At 41.7% G+C, this 16,722-nt stretch overlaps 2 protein-coding genes across 3 annotated transcripts; both read left to right on the top strand.

The window, feature by feature from the left end:
* The first annotated feature begins 236 nt into the window (after positions 1-236).
* Positions 237-7,465, top strand: LOC124880260 (lecithin retinol acyltransferase-like). Its single transcript, XM_047385245.1, has 2 exons — positions 237-1,482; positions 6,544-7,465. Exons 1-2 carry the CDS (start codon positions 652-654, stop codon positions 6,694-6,696), a joined length of 984 nt encoding a protein of 327 aa, XP_047241201.1. The 5' UTR covers positions 237-651; the 3' UTR covers positions 6,697-7,465.
* Positions 7,466-11,203: 3,738 nt separating this feature from the next.
* Positions 11,204-15,105, top strand: LOC124881075 (lecithin retinol acyltransferase-like). Of its 2 annotated transcripts, XM_047386566.1 has the most exons (5): positions 11,204-11,424; positions 11,683-11,788; positions 12,260-12,334; positions 13,376-13,528; positions 14,626-15,105. In XM_047386566.1, the coding sequence occupies exons 1-5, from the start codon at positions 11,222-11,224 to the stop codon at positions 14,779-14,781; spliced, it is 693 nt and encodes a 230-aa protein (XP_047242522.1). In that variant the 5' UTR covers positions 11,204-11,221; the 3' UTR covers positions 14,782-15,105. The 2 variants fall into 2 exon arrangements, with proteins under 2 accessions (XP_047242522.1, XP_047242524.1); XM_047386568.1 differs by lacking the exon at positions 12,260-12,334.
* Positions 15,106-16,722: the final 1,617 nt, after the last annotated feature.

The raw sequence follows: 16,722 nt of genomic DNA, 5'->3' as shown, positions 1-16,722 counted from the left end.
GAGGGATGGAGGGAGGGAGGGATGGATGGAGGGAGGGAGGGATGGATGGATGGAGGGAGGGAGGGAGGGATGGAGGGAGGGATGGAGGGAGGGAGGGAGGGAGGGATGGATGGATGGAGGGATGGAGGAAGGGAGGGAGGGATGGATGGATGGATGGAGGGAGGGAGGGATGGATGGATGGAGGGATGGATGGATGGAGGGAATGAAACAGTCATCAGATGTTCATAATTAGATGTTGGTTTATTTGCTGTTATTTTTGTTACTTTTCAGGTCAGAAACGTGTTTATAAAAAGGTAATTGGAACCTCCTCATAATGTAGCAATTACTGTTAATATTTGTCATGCAGGCAGAGCAGCGAGGTGAAGAAAACTTTATTAAGAACAATAACAGGATTTATGATGTTGGTTTGAAGAAACAGGACAGGCATGGGAATAACAAGCAGGGCAACGGAGCAACAGCCATGAAGTCAACAGAGGAAACCAGCAAAGAATGTAGAAAACCAGTTAGCTTACATACAGAGACGGGGTTGACATCATTATTATAGTTATTATATCCATCATGTTCCCTTCAGTTCATGCTGACCTGACCTTTGTTAGGTCTTATTACTGTTCCAGCAGGAGTTAATCAGGAGGAGATTTCAGTGGTTTTCTGATGATTAGCTGGTTGATAAATGAGGTCAGTCTTTATGTGGAGGCCATTATTTCCATCCCAGTTTCTCTAATCAGGTGTTCTGTAGTAACTTCTCGCATCCAGCATCAGAAGACCTTGCCCTGCATCCTGCTAAGGTTGGAAAGCCCCTCTTCCTCTCTGTCTAACACACATCCACGCCCCCGCAGTAAAACTGGTCTGTCTGCAGGCAGCCGCCCAGAAACAGACCCACCAGTTAAAGAAAGTAGCCAGTTTTCCTCTCCTGCTTCAGCCATGCTGGACACCCTCACCTTCCTCCTGGAGAGACTCTTCCTCCTCGCTCACATCAAGCTGTCCAGCCTGCTGCCACCGCTGGCCCGCAGCTGTGACCGGGAGGACCCGGCCCCGCAGCCCCCCGCAGCACCAGCAGCGACAGCCCCGCACAGGTTCCAGCGGGGGGATCTGCTGGAGGTCCCCCGAACCCTCTTCACGCACTTCGGGATCTACCTGGGCGACAACCGCGTAGCGCACCTCATCCCGGACATCCTGCCGGTGCTGACCTCCGACAGCCGGCAGATCCAGGAGATGGTGACCAACAGCCGGCTGCTGCTCGGGGTCCTCTCCAAGCGCGCCAGCATCCGGGTGGACTCCGTGGAGGACTTCGCCTACGGAGCCGGGATCCTGCTGAACGCCATGGACCGGGCGGTGCTCCAGAGCCCGCTGCCCGGGGAGGAGGTGGCCCGGCAGGCTGAGCGGCTGGTCGGCGGGGTGTCCTACAGCCTGCTGTGGAACAACTGCGAGCACTTTGTCACCTACTGCCGCTACGGGGCTGCGCAGAGCCTGCAGACCGACAAGGTGAGCTGCATCTCCCGCAAGCCTTTAACGCCTCAGCCGATCTGTACTCAAACCCGTTCATTTTTGATCAGTTACAAACAACAAAAGACCGTCTCTTAAAAAAAAAATCTGCAAAGGCGATTATTTAAAATGTGCTCATAGGACCTGACTTTGTTATGTATGGCAAGCCATTACAGCCAAAATCATCCTTTTTCCAAAGTAGAAATGATGTAAAAATCGATCGAGCTGCACAATGAACAGCCACACTAGAAAACACAATTTTCTGTGTCCAGAAAGAGCTGTTCTCTGCACATATGCAAGCTCTGTTGAGTGACCAGATCAAATGTCTTTTACAAACATGTTTTGTGGTAATTCAGGCCTCTACCGTGCAGTAAGTTGATAGAGGACAACAGGAAGCAAATGGCCTGAATCCAGGAACCTAACCCAGGTTGGCTGAGTCGAGAAATAAAAACCTTGGTACTCTACCAACTGAGCCACGATCACTCCCAGAACATTTCCTCACCGTCTTTTATAGGGTCCTTACATTAGACTGTGATTTCTACATCATCTCTTTTCCAGGCAGGTTGGAAAAGTGATATTTGCCACTAACGGCTTGCCATATAAACCAACATTTGCATGCATGCAGAACTTTTCTGCACATTGGAGCTCACAGGAACCTCTTTTGTTTTACTGCAAATGAGCGGTTTTATTAGCGAGAACGTCCTGCAGCAGGAGACCACACGTGTTCATGCATGTTTGACTCTGCAGCCTCATAAAACACTGAAAGCTCACACTGTGAATGCTGCAGAGCAGACCTAAACACCGGAGCAACTCTTCTCAAGCACTCCTCATTTTCTTGCCAAGCATCCAGACTGTTTCTGCAGCTTCGTTGATTTTTTGCACACAGAGATTCACAAAGAGGCAGGGTGGGGCTAAATACAATAACAGAACATATCTGGGTCCACCAGAACCCATTTTCCTCTGGAGAGGCTCAAAGATGCAACTATGGAACTAAAATGTATTTCTCTTACATTTCTTGCCCCGCCCAGACAGTCTTTTATGCATGTTATCTATGCATTAGACTGTAAGCGAGGACGAGCTACAATGAGATGCAACATTTATTTATTTATCTGCTGGCTTATTTTATTGTACATGTTTGTCTGTTTTAAATATCCGTCAATTACATATTTACGTCAAAAATAATAAAACTATGGGCACTAGATTAAAAAACATAGTTCAACGTACCAAATTATCAGATTTTTAGAAATTATTAGTTTCCTCCATCTGGCAACCTCATCCAAACTTTTCTGGAGACATCTCTGCCTGGTAAATTAAACCACTTTGAAAGAAAGGTGGATTTTCCTAGTAACTTTTAAAAGCTGAAGTGCAACATGAAATGTAGGAAAAATCACCTAATTTGGCTTCATAAAAAGAACAAACGTCGTTGTGAGCCACTCCTTCGGTCTACTGAAGCATTAAAGATGGAAATAAATGCTCATGGAAGATTAATGTAAAAACTCCTTTAAGTTTAACATCCAATCAGCACATCCCTCCTCCTCTGTTTGAGCCTGTAAGGCTGTTTTTACACATAACAGGAAAATCTGGGTCGCTCCTCGGAAAAGTCCTGAGAACAAGAGCCTCATTCAGACTGAGCTCCCTGCCAGCAGCAGAGTCACTCAGTCTGCGCTGTGGATGCTGATGATGGACGACAGCAGTGCAGGCTCTTCAAATCAGCTCCTTGGGTTCCAGGACCGCACCTCTCTGTGGTTAACGCAGGACATGTTTCACAGAGATGACAGAATGGAGACTGATCAGGCTCCGGGTAGCGCCATCTTCAGTTTGATTTGTGCAAAGCTTTAATCTCTGGATCCTCACTGCCCTTTCAGCAGCAATGTTGGGGTCTACGGGTGCTGCACGGACTTTCTAGTCTTTCATTTATGCTGCTATGAATGAAATACACTTTTATTTTTCACATTTCCTCCGATACCATTGTTGAATAGTAATTTGACTGATGGCCACAGTATTAAAGTTATTGAAAAGTTTTCAACCCCTCATCCCATAAAAACAATGTGGGTGTGTGTTTGGCGGGGTATGAAAACCATTCATAGGCAATAAAAGCCTAAATATCTTCTAACAGTGCTTATCCCTGTTCTAAACAATGGATTTCACCTTTAGGGACATGAAAACAAGCCCAACCAAACACAATTTCAGCACAACTTACAGATAACGTTTCATTTTGTTGCGTATGCGTGCCGCCCCTGAGGGTGTCCCGCCCTGGAAGGTGAGCCATATCACCTCTATAAAAACAATCCACAGCTGAACGCAACACAACCACAACTTATCAAACTCCGATATTAACTGATATCATTTTACAGATTCTGCCAATTAATTTCATTATATACCAAATGCTAAATTTGATGTTGATTTGTAACCCGAATGGGGGTTCGTCCGGGATCGGTTAAACTGTCCCACTAAGACCAATCGTTGGGTTTTTTGTTGCTTGTTATTTGTGAAGTAAGAAGTGTATGAGGTTATCATTAATGGAGCAAAGTCTTTATTTTGTATTTTAACTAAACTACCTTAAAACTGTATGTTTTCTGCATGTTATTCTCAGCTTTTAATCAAAGCTTCTTTTTAAATATGTAGACATTGATGAACATGAAACCTGGTAAATATCTGCATTCCATTTGCGTGTCATATCATACATACCGTTCTGTGATATTAATGGAGACTAGCAACCAAATGCTAAAAAATATCAAAAATAGAAATAAAACAATCGCTTGATTTTAGATGATGCCACATTAAATAATAATAAAATTCAGTTAACACTTTTAGTTAAACTCTTTTCACCAAGTGTTTAGCTCTTCTTTAGCAGGGGCTAGCTTGCTAGGTAGCATGACGTATCGCCACCATCTGGCTGTTTTGTCTATAAAAACATCCTCACATCTAAAATCATCTAAGGTTTAGTGATGGAAAGAATTAGATGTTATCTTTCAGCTCGGTGGGATTTGTTTTAGGCCAGCTGAAACTTCTTGACACAAATGCATCTTATAAGCAGAGTTACACTTTTACAAATAAAGTCCGGATGAATAAATATAAGAAATCATTAAAGACTTAATTTCCTTTTTTATCAATAAAATGTTGCTTTAAGCCTGCAACCTACACTGTTTTGTGAATTTCACACAAGCAAATATTTGCATCTAATTATATACGTTAGAAATATAATGTATATAGAAAACAAACTGAGCTAAAGCTGAGTTAAAATGGTTAAAGCTTTTCATTTCCAAACACACGATGGCAGAATGGCAGCCAATGCCGACCCCTGGTAGCAGAGGATAATTGACCTGATGTTTATTTTACGTTGGGGCCCTCTGAGGCTCTTTTAAGAGCTCCTGTTGGCCCTCAGTCCCCCATCCCCTAAACCTTTACAGACTTTACTCTGAGGCAGCACACAGGTCAGATGTTTGGGCTGGAAATTACAGGAAGTGAAACCTGATGCAGGGAAAAATCTGAGCAGCAGAACGTCTGCATTTTATTACTGCTGTAATTAACATTTCAGATGTCATTTACTGACATAACTGGGAATAATTTGTAGTTTTTCTATTACCTCTGTGTGTTGTTTGTGCCTCTAGCGTCTCTGTATTGTTTCTTGTGTCTAGAACTCACTGTAAACAATGAAAAGCAGTAATATACCCTGAGCCTTGCAAAGTATGAACATGTTTACATTTTGTCATGCTACAACCACACATTTCAGTATTTTTATTAACATGTTAATCGACAGACTAACACAAAGTAGTCTGTATAAAGGAAAGAAAATGATCCATACCTTTAGCTCTATCAATCTTCTGATTAGTTCTGACCAGCTTCCCCAGAAAAACGTCTCCATAGCATGATGCTGCCACCACCATGTCGCACCAGATGTTCGGGATAAATCCCAATAAAGTTTTGTTTGTAATGAGACTCAATGTGGAAAGGTTCAGGTGGTGTGAAGCAAACCACAGCAAAATTCTGTCTAAAACTTTAAAAAAACAAGTGGAAAACCAGTTTAAAACCAGGTGTAATATCCGTGTCCTCGGACATTTTAAGGGACTCTCCGTTGTGCTGTGAAATTCTTTGTCTTCAGTCTAAAAGAAATAAAAAATGTAGGCATTACATCAATGAAAGGAAAAAGGCGTCCAAGCGTGTGAAACATGAATTAAATGTGGATTAGATGAGCCAAATTTAGGCTAAAATCAGTGCAACGTTGTTTTTAATTCTTAACAAGATTAAAGATTTTTCCAGGACCTTAAAAAATGTTTTTTTTATATTTTAGTGGGATTTTATGTGACGGACAGGATGGGGCAAACTGTCCACTAATTATTCTGCAGCAAATACAACCTGTTATGGACTGGTAGCAAGAAGAAGTCGTGTCTGCAGTTTGTCCCAAGCTGCAGTGCGTAGGCGTCTCAGCAGTCATGTAGGCGGATGAGATCAAAGTTAAAATGTTTGCCCTCAATCAACTAACACTACCCATCACCCTGAACGCACCGTCCCTCTGGTGAAAGCTGGTGGTGGCGGCGTCATGCTGCGGGGATGCTTCTCCTCAACAGGGACAGCAGATGTTCACCTTCCAGCAGGACGTTGACCCCAGACAAACTGCCAGAACATATTGATGTGTTGGAATGGCCCAATCAAAGTCCAGACCTAAACCAAATTGCAAATATGTGGAAAGACTTGAAAACTGCTGCTTTTCCTCCAATCTGACTGAGTTTGACCTTTTTTACAAAGAAGAATGGGCAGAAATGTCAGTCTGGTAGCGAAAAAGCCCAAACGTCCTGCAGCCGTAACTGCAGTGAAAGGTGGTTCACTAAAGTAACTCAGGGGGGGTGCATGAAAATGCAGCCCACACTTTTCAGATTTTTGTGACAGATGTTGAAGACCGTATATCATTTCTCTGCTACATTGTTTTAAGCTGTCGGTTAAAAAATGTTGAAGCTAGTGATTTATAACTGAAAAACTGAGAACAAGTTTAAGGGTTTGAATACTTTAACTAGTCCATCTGGACTTTATATTCTATCCTGAAAATGTTTTGTGTCTCTTCAGTTCTGCCAGTGGCTGAAGTCGCTGATCCGGGACCAGCGGAGCGTCCTCCTGACTGGCCTGTTGGGCCTCCTCTCCATGGTGTGTTTGGGAGTATCCCCCAGCACGGCCCTGCCCACCGCCCTCATCCCCTTCACCCTGTGGATGGCCAGCTAAGAGCCGCCTGGTCCCAGTTCACCTTCAGTGTTGGAGGCCTGCCAGTTCAAGACAAACCCAGAGACTCTGTTCTGAAAGACCAAGTCCAACGTCTGACCTTCATGTCATTTCAGCTGCCTGTTTGTAGACCTGAACTGTGAGGAAAGTGATAGTTTTGTGAGAAATGTGTTTGAGCAAACAGATAAAATGGAGGAGTGGTAAATGGAGGTGTTTGGTTTTTATCAAGTGACAGAAACTCTAACCTCGTATGATGAATCTGATGGTTTCAATGAAAGTGAAGACATTTTCTGCCAGTTTTACCCACTTCACATCAGCCAATCAGAAGACAGAAAGCTCTTAAAGAGACAGGAACCAAAACAGCTGAAATGAACATTTTAGTTCAGTTCTTAAACATTTCTTCAAATGCACTTCTAATTTCGTGTTATTTAGGTCATGTTTCTAATTTTGATCTTTTACTGACGACTAAAAGCACTCGTCAGCTGAAACCTTTCAAACGCCTGGTTTCTAAACTTCCTTTTTCTGGATCTTTTCCCCAGAGTCTTGTCAGTGCACCTCGATAAAGTCCAGTCCTCTTGGCTAAATCTCTACAATAAGACGTAAAACTGTATTTCTGCAGCTGTTTTGTTGATTGGTTCAGCACTGAAACCTGGTGAAGATGTAAATATCTGTAAATATCCTTCAGGACCTGATTGTTTCCTAACAGTCACAAACTTTTTTACAGTTTCGTAACTCTTTGTATTGTTTTTGTGTAAATAAAGAAGAAAGATGATCTGATGTGCTTTTTTCATAAGTCACATAAACACATTTAATGTAAAATATATACATAACAATAAAAATACATAACCAATAATAAATATAAATATATATATATATGACTAATGCCTTATAGATATAGATCAATATATATATATATATATAAAAAGATATCACTATATAAAGATATATAGATATATCTTTATATATGATATATATATATATATATGTCATATATAAAGATATAGATAAATATATCTATATAGACATATGTAGATATATATAGATAGATATATATAGGTATATAATATATGCATATTTTTAACCCAATGCTTTAATTTCATGTTCTAATGTTCTTGTTTTTTCGCTTGTTAACAGATGTTGGCCATGGTTTATTTGTTTGCATCTCTATGTTCTTGTTTTGTTGTTGCTTCTGGTTGCTATGCCGACCCTGGCTCACCTTGTCCCAGGTGGTACCGTATCATCTCCATCTGTCTAGAATAGTTTTATGACATCTGTTGAGGAGTAGTTTATGCAGACTATTTGGCTTCTTCACAGAAACAAACACTTTCTTTGCAGAGAAAGGAAGAAACACAGCGCCCCCGTGTGGCCTTTTTTGGCATTTTTTGACATCTTTATCATTGTTCAATCATGTTTTGACATTTTCTGCCTTTTTTCTACAGTTGTTTTGTCCCTCTACAGTATGTCCTTTCACCATGTGGTTTTTCCTGCTATGTTTAACCGTTTTCAGCCTCATTGTGGCTCTTTTTGAAAATGTTTGAATTTCTTAGTGGCTGTTTGATATTTTGTGCCACTGTGTCATTGTTGGATGTCTCGTGCTTGTCATGTTGAATCCGTTTTCTCTGTGCATGTTTTCATTTTACAACAGGGATGACCAAAGTGAGGCCCGAGGCCCAAAAGAATTAGCAAACTTGATGCCTTTCTTTTAATAAGCCTGCAATAACATGCAAAGGTTTGGATCAGCAATAGTTTACACATCCCAGTCTGACTACTTTGTCTCATCAAATAGCACGCTTAGTTTATTGCTGAGCAACTACGAAAAAAATCACCATATAATTGCTTGGTGCTTAAGTTACTAAATGTTTTGACCTGTAAGTACTTTTGGCTCAATGATTTTGGTCCATGTGACTAAAGGTTTGGATACCCCTTTATTACAGGTTTCTGCCTCAGTTTGCAGCTTTTTAAATCCTTTTGTTTTTGATTTTTTTTTTTATCTATTTCTTGTTTTTTTTTTTCCATTTCAAGTAGTAGAATATTGCATATTAATTGATTTTAGTGACATGTTATATTTTCAGTCAGTCATTTTCTACCGCTTCTTCCATAGTAGGTCAGGAGGGAGGTGCTGCCTATCTCCAGCAGTCTGTGGGCGGGAGGCGGGGTTCACCCTGGACAGGTCGCCAGTCCATCGCAGGGCAACACAGACACACACAGGACAAACAACCACACACACACATTCACACCTAAAGGCAATTTTTTGAGAGACCAAATAACCTAACAGTCTGTGAACTATGGGAATAAGCCAGAGTACCCGGAGAGAACCCACGCATGCACAGGGAGAACGTGCAAACTCCATGCAGATATACAGGTCCTTCTCAAAATATTAGCATATTGTGATAAAGTTCATTATTTTCCATAATGTAACGATGAAAATTTAACATTCATATATTTTAGATTCATTGCACACTAACTGAAATATTTCAGGTCTTTTATTGTCTTAATACGGATGATTTTGGCATACAGCTCATGAAAACCCAAAATTCCTATCTCACAAAATTAGCATATTTCATCCGACCAATAAAAGAAAAGTGTTTTTAATACAAAAAACGTCAACCTTCAAATAATCATGTACAGTTATGCACTCAATACTTGGTCAGGAATCCTTTGGCAGAAATGACTGCTTCAATGCGGCGTGGCATGGAGGCAATCAGCCTGTGGCACTGCTGAGGTCTTATGGAGGCCCAGGATGCTTCGATAGCGGCCTTTAGCTCATCCAGAGTGTTGGGTCTTGAGTCTCTCAACGTTCTCTTCACAATATCCCACAGATTCTCTATGGGGTTCAGGTCAGGAGAGTTGGCAGGCCAATTGAGCACAGTGATACCATGGTCAGTAAACCATTTACCAGTGGTTTTGGCACTGTGAGCAGGTGCCAGGTCGTGCTGAAAAATGAAATCTTCATCTCCATAAAGCTTTTCAGCAGATGGAAGCATGAAGTGCTCCAAAATCTCCTGATAGCTAGCTGCATTGACCCTGCCCTTGATAAAACACAGTGGACCAACACCAGCAGCTGACACGGCACCCCAGACCATCACTGACTGTGGGTACTTGACACTGGACTTCTGGCATTTTGGCATTTCCTTCTCCCCAGTCTTCCTCCAGACTCTGGCACCTTGATTTCTGAATGACATGCAGAATTTGCTTTCATCCGAAAAAAGTACTTTGGACCACTGAGCAACAGTCCAGTGCTGCTTCTCTGTAGCCCAGGTCTGGGGAATGCGGCACCTGTAGCCCATTTCCTGCACACGCCTGTGCACGGTGGCTCTGGATGTTTCTACTCCAGACTCAGTCCACTGCTTCCGCAGGTCCCCCAAGGTCTGGAATCGGCCCTTCTCCACAATCTTCCTCAGGGTCCGGTCACCTCTTCTCGTTGTGCAGCGTTTTCTGCCACACTTTTTCCTTCCCACAGACTTCCCACTGAGGTGCCTTGATACAGCACTCTGGGAACAGCCTATTCGTTCAGAAATTTCTTTCTGTGTCTTACCCTCTTGCTTGAGGGTGTCAATAGTGGCCTTCTGGACAGCTGTCAGGTCGGCAGTCTTACCCATGATTGGGGTTTTGAGTGATGAACCAGGCTGGGAGTTTTAAAGGCCTCAGGAATCTTTTGCAGGTGTTTAGAGTTAACTCGTTGATTCAGATGATTAGGTTCATAGCTCGTTTAGAGACCCTTTTAATGATATGCTAATTTTGTGAGATAGGAATTTTGGGTTTTCATGAGCTGTATGCCAAAATCATCCGTATTAAGACAATAAAACACCTGAAATATTTCAGTTAGTGTGCAATGAATCTAAAATATATGAATGTTAAATTTTCATTATTACATTATGGAAAATAATGAACTTTATCACAATATGCTAATATTTTGAGAAGGACCTGCAAATAAATAGATAGATAGATAGATAGATAGATAGATAGATAGATAGATAGATAGATAGATAGATAGATAGATAGATAGATAGATAGATAGATAGATAGATAGATAGATAGATAGATAGATAGATAGATAGATAGATAGATAGATAAATAGATAGATAGATAGATAGATAGATAGATAGATAGATAGATAGATAGATAGATAGATAGATAGATAGATAGATAGATAGATAGATAGATAGATAGATAGATAGATAGATAGATAGATAGATAGATAGATAATAGATAGATAGATAGATAGATAGATAGATAGATAGATAGATAGATAGATAGATAGATAGATAGATAGATAGATAGATAGATAGATAGATAGATAGATAGATAGATAGATAGATAGATAGATAGATAGATAGATAGATAGATAGATAGATAGATAGATAGATAGATAGATAGATAGATAGATAGATTGATACCACGCCTCCATCTGTATAAATTCCTCTGACTGATCAGGTCAGACTCCATAATCTCCTCTCTGCACCTCCCACCGGCTGAATAAACCCTCTCTGAGGACTCAGCTTCACTGTGCCCTGGGTCTCCTCTCACCATGTTTCCTCTGCAGCTCCTGGCTCTGATCTTCATCTCCTCGACAACAGTCGAACCTCCACCCGAGGAGAAGCAGAAGGAGAAGAAAAAGGAAAAGGAGGAGAAGGAGAAGGACAGGTATGACTTGATGTTCAGAAGGGGAGACCTCCTGGAAGTCCCTCGGACTCTTTTCACCCACTTTGGGATTTACCTGGGAGGAGGCAGGTGAGTCTGATGCTGCGCTCTGATTGGTCATCAGGAGGTTAAAATGTGGAAACAGATGAAAATTTGTTTTTGTTAGTCTTGCTTCTTTCTAATGTGTGACATGAATACTTCCTTCAACATATCCTATACAGTCGGTCTCCTTTTCTCTGTAAGCTGCTGACACTTTCTCCTCGTTTTGTTCCTCATTTTCTTTCTTTATCTTTTTCTGTCTTCCTTTTCTCTCTTTCCTTACTTTAATCTCTCCATCTTTCCCTGCAGAGTGGCTCATTTCATCCCAGACATCATGCCCATCGTCTCCAGTGACCAGTTTCGGATAAAACAGATGGTGACCAACACCAGACTCTTACTGGGAGTACTGACTAAGGTAACCTTTAATCTTCTCCACCTTTTCCTTCATCGTTTTTCTGAAACAGGATCTACTGGAGGAAAGGATTGTAGCTTCTACAGTACCACTGTTGACCTGTGGATGGCAGAGTTGCTCTACAGTTACGATGCTACAAAATACGAATGCTCATACCGCATCGTCTCTGTTTCGCTAACAGATCAGCCTGTTTTATTGTGTGTCTGGACGCCATTGGGTCCTCGTTCGATTTGCTGTCCTCTTTATATGTTTGGCTCCACCTGTTGACTGTATGTGGTATAGCATGAATGCTACCTATGGTATGTGCAGTCAAGGCCTGTGCTGATAACCAGTGGTTCAGCCTGGAGTGATCTGGTGAACCAGTACAGATGACATCCCCACACCAGTCAAGTGGACGCCACACCATAGGCTAACTCCTACAGCGGTGTGTTTTAATGCCTTTTAAATCATTTTAAAGGCTGATGTTGTGTGCAGTGTGGCAGTGTGAGGGTGGACTCAGTGGAAGACTTCGCCTATGGAGCAGAGATAATCATCAACCCAATGGACAAGGTGATCCAGCTGTTCTTCAAGTTATTTCCAACCACATTTATGTTTTTAAAATAACATTAACTTGAATGTTGGTACCAGCAACATCCATATTCAGTATTTAAAACTCTGTTTTATATTAGTGTTTTTTTGTTGATTATCCATGAATCTAGACGTCTAGCTGGTTGTCCATCAACAAAGGGTCCGACAAAGGAAGGTCCGGGTTTTCTTTGCTGTTTCTCCCAAGTAGGATTATGGCTGGAAAGCCCCAAAGAGCGCCATCAAGGGGGCTTCCTGATGACAAGCCTTGACTGACACCTTTCAATGCAGAGCAGCAACATCTGGCCTCAGAGCTCCTTATTTTATCTCCAAGGCAGAGCCAGGCCACCCTGTATAGCAAACCCATTCCTGATGCTTGGCGTCTGGGAACTGGGTTTTCCCACCATGATCTGTCTCCAATGACAGCGGGTGGATGTTTGAACCCAAATGGACCAATAAATGAAGAGCTTTTTTACTGACAGACAGGAAACTGGAGCAAGGCCCGCCTTGTTGAGGGATCGTTGTTCTTTTGGAAAACTCAACAAAGTTTTGACCATCTAGCTGCTGATTTAAGTTAAAGTTGAAGAGTTTGGAAGTGGTCCATTTTTCTCCATTATTTCATCATTATTTCTCATGCACCAAGACCACTGGTAGTGAAACAATCCCACGACATGATGCTGCCAGCACCATGCTTAACAGTTGGAATAAAGCTTTAAGGTTTGAGAGCCTCAGCTTGACTCCTTCAAACACGCCTCTTGTCATTGTGACTAAAAAGATCAATGATGCCATATTTAATCACTAAACTTCCCTGTTGAAGACATTTGGCCTCTATAACTAACTCCTGTTTTTAAAAATTATTGTTAAAAAGAAACAATTTTTAATGAATAAAAGTCCAAAATGAATGGAGAGTGGATGTAAACTTCTGACCCCAACGATAAACGTTGCACTGAGCGAATCTGGAGGAATCTGGAGGTATCTTGATGCTGAAGGTTTGTGATCCAGATTTTACGTGTCGTCTCCTCTCAGATGTGCAGCCGTGCAGCGCTGCAGGGGGAGCAGGTGGCCCGGCGGGCCGAGAAGCTGCTGGGAGACGTGGCCTACAGCCTGCTGTGGTACAACTGCGAGCACTTCGTCATGTACTGCAGATACGGCACCGTCATGAGCTTCCAGACCTTCCAGGTGATGTTGCAGTACAGTCAGAAATCAGTTAACTTCACGGCACATAAAGTAAAACCTGATGGAGAATAAGAAACAACTCGGTTTAGTCTGAGAACTCATGGTTCCGAATGTGTCTCAAGTTTTTCTGCAACTCTTGCATCCTGCTGCAGATTAACAGCAAACACAGATCAGACCAGCGTGTTTCTGGAATCGGGTTAAGCTCGGTGTTGCAGTAACTGTTGGTCAGTGAAAGCTCCATTGTTTCAGGAGATTCTCTCTGCGATTAGGAGGCTGAGATTGTGAAAGAATTAAGAAGGAGCTAACCAGGCTGTATGGAGCAGAGGAGGAGCAAGGCTGGAGAAAGGAATGCAGGAGACATCTGTCCACATTTCTGCATGGTCTAACTTTTTTTTTTTTCATATAATCATGCTGATTTTAAATTATTTTTACATGTTATGTTTTTATTGCAGTGGTTACTAGTGATTTATTCTTTTTTATATACTTCATGACACTTCTCGAAGGTAATAAACGTCTTAACCAATGCAAGTGCGTCTAAATGCAGTAAAATGAAAATAAGGTTGAAAAAAGAGTTGAAAATGTTAGAACGACTGTTTTTAGTTGCTGTATTAGTTACATAACTAACCAGCTGGTTCACTCAGAACTAAATATTTAGATGGTTTCTTGGGCCTGAGAGAAAAAAGTCACTTTGGAGGTTTTAACGATAATAACCCGCGAATAATAATCCTAAAACAAGCTGCTGACGAACTGGACCTCTAATCCATATCCAGCACGGTGTGGTGTCGCCATCTAGTGGCTATGTTAGGTATTGTAACTTTGCATCGTGGATTTTGTGATGTATTTTGCGTTTAAATATAGACTTGAGCTTCTTTCTGGTTTTCATAAACTCTCATATTACTTATGCATTTAGTCAACATGTCTGATTTTAATCTTATCTTGTATTTCAGCTCGATGAGGTCAAAGTGTTTTTCTAATAATTAAATTAAGGCCAATTAGAAGAAGAAACATGAAGAAAAGAAAACCACAGCAGAGGGATGCTAAAAGAGCACTGAGAGAAGAGAAACTGCAGCTCTGACACTTCTCTGCTTTGTCTCCATCAGTTCTGTAAGACGATGAGGAAGCTGCTGCTGAGCCGAGGCGTTGCCAAGGTGACGGCGCTGCTGGCTGCATGTCTGCTGGTTTACCTGCGAGTTAGTAACACCTGGTCCGTCCTGCTGGCCGTGATGCTGCCTTTCCTCATCTGGATGGCCTCCTGAGTGGACACGCTGACCTGGAACATGAAGACTGGGATCTGCAGAGATGATTTCCTTGGGCCAACAACACAATCTGAGTCTTAAATGATCCTGATTGTGTTTTTAATCAGTGATTCGTCACAAACAGAGACAACAAACAAATAAAACACCTTACATTGTGTTTGATTTATAGTGTCCCATAACAGATCAAATTAAATAGTTCAGTATTTAAATGTCTTGATGCATTTTGCCAGAATAAATCCATCCTTTGGGACTGAAGCCATTCTGACTGCTGCCATACACACTGTTGCCCATAAAAACGGAATAAAATGTGTGTTTTTGACTTTATTTTCAAAACGATGATTTATTCTTCACAGATTAATTAATTAATCTCTCTCAAACATATTCCAGTCAAAATTAACCAACATGTTTTAACTTAACTTTAAATGAATTTCCTGCCCTCATGTTTCTGTTGTTTTTATTACTTCTATGTTCATTTTTAATTCTTTAAACATATTTTAATTCCTATTTTTTATGTAACATTTTAAATGTATGTTCTTGTTGCAGTTGATTTGATTTTTGATTAATTGAATTATTGAATAATTGAATTTATTTCAGAACACCTAACTATTACAAGTATTTAACAGAAATAAATATAGTGAAAGTAATTAGTGATTCAGTAATTAAATGCATATTAACTGTTTTCAAGAAGAAGCTGGAGAGCAGCTCCAGCAAAACAATATGAGAGATGTTTGGTCAGGATGAAGAAGATCACAGGCTTCAAGCAGAAGGAAGATCAGACCGATGGAGGTCTGGACAAAACCAATGAACTGAACACGTTCTTCAACAGGTCCAGTTCAGAAACAAGCTCAACATCCTCCTCTCCTGCTCACAGCCAAACAGAACCTCCACCCTCCTTTGACCCACAGCTTTTCTGTCAAACCTCAAATGTTTTATCTTCCACCTCAGACATGGACTCTTCTGCTTCTACATATTTGCCTTCAACCATATCAGAAGATGCTGATGCTTCCTTTGCTTGCCGCTTCCACCTGTGTGTCTCAAGAAGTCAGGGGAAGATGCAACTGGAGAGACTGAATCAGAATAAGGCTGCTGGTCCAGATCATGTCAGCCCTAGAGTCCTGAAGGCCTGTGCAGAGCAGCTCTGTGGGATTCTGCAGCACCTCTTCAACCTTAGCCTGGCCCAGAAGAAGGTTCCGGTGTTGTGGAAGACCTCCTGTCTTGTTCCGGTACCAAAGAAAACTCACCCATCAGTCCTCAATGACTATAGACCTGTTGCCCTGACATCTCACATCATGAAGGTCTTAGAGAGACTCCTGTTGGCCCACCTGAGTAAGCAAACAGTAAACCATCAGGACCTCCTTCAGTTTGCTTCTCGCTGTGGAGTTGGAGTTGAAGATGCCATCACACACCTGCTTCAACAAACCCACTGTCATCTGGACAAAGCCAGCAGCACTGTGAGGATCATGTTCTTTGATTTCTCCAGTGCATTTAATACAATCCAACCTGATTTGCTTTGTCAGAAACTCCAGAAGACTCAGGTGGAGGCCTCAACAATCTCCTGGATCAAAGACTACCTGACAAACAGACCACAGTTTGTGAGACTGAAGGGTTGTGAGTCTAACCAGGTAGTCAGCAGTACAGGAGCACCACAGGGGACTGTACTCTCACCATTACTTTTCACTCTGTACACCTCAGACTTCCAGTACAAGACAGACTCCTGTCATCTGCAGAAATACTCGGATGATTCTGCAGTCGTGGGGTGGATCAGAGATGGACAAGAAGATGAGTACAGGAAGGTGGTGGACCGCTTTGTGTCATGGTGTGGAAACAATCATCTCATTTTGAACGTGACTAAAACAAAGGAGATGATTGTAGATTTTAAGAGAAACAGGAATAAGTCAAAAACTATTTCCATCATGGGAGAAGAAGTGGAGGTGGTGGAGG

This window comes from Girardinichthys multiradiatus, chromosome 14 (genome assembly GCF_021462225.1).
Source record: "Girardinichthys multiradiatus isolate DD_20200921_A chromosome 14, DD_fGirMul_XY1, whole genome shotgun sequence".
Taxonomy (NCBI): domain Eukaryota; kingdom Metazoa; phylum Chordata; class Actinopteri; order Cyprinodontiformes; family Goodeidae; genus Girardinichthys; species Girardinichthys multiradiatus.
This window is presented reverse-complemented; position numbering and strand designations above follow the sequence as displayed.

Excerpts from the sequence above, each read along its gene's own strand:
- LOC124880260 (XM_047385245.1), top strand. The coding sequence starts at position 652 with ATGATTAGCTGGTTGATAAATGAGGTCAGTCTTTATGTGGAGGCCATT. Across the intron at positions 1,483-6,543 it reads AGAGCCTGCAGACCGACAAG|TTCTGCCAGTGGCTGAAGTC; the intron begins GTGAGCTGCATC and ends GTGTCTCTTCAG.
- LOC124881075 (XM_047386566.1), top strand. The coding sequence starts at position 11,222 with ATGTTTCCTCTGCAGCTCCTGGCTCTGATCTTCATCTCCTCGACAACA. Across the intron at positions 12,335-13,375 it reads TCATCAACCCAATGGACAAG|ATGTGCAGCCGTGCAGCGCT; the intron begins GTGATCCAGCTG and ends GTCTCCTCTCAG. Across the intron at positions 13,529-14,625 it reads TGAGCTTCCAGACCTTCCAG|TTCTGTAAGACGATGAGGAA; the intron begins GTGATGTTGCAG and ends TGTCTCCATCAG.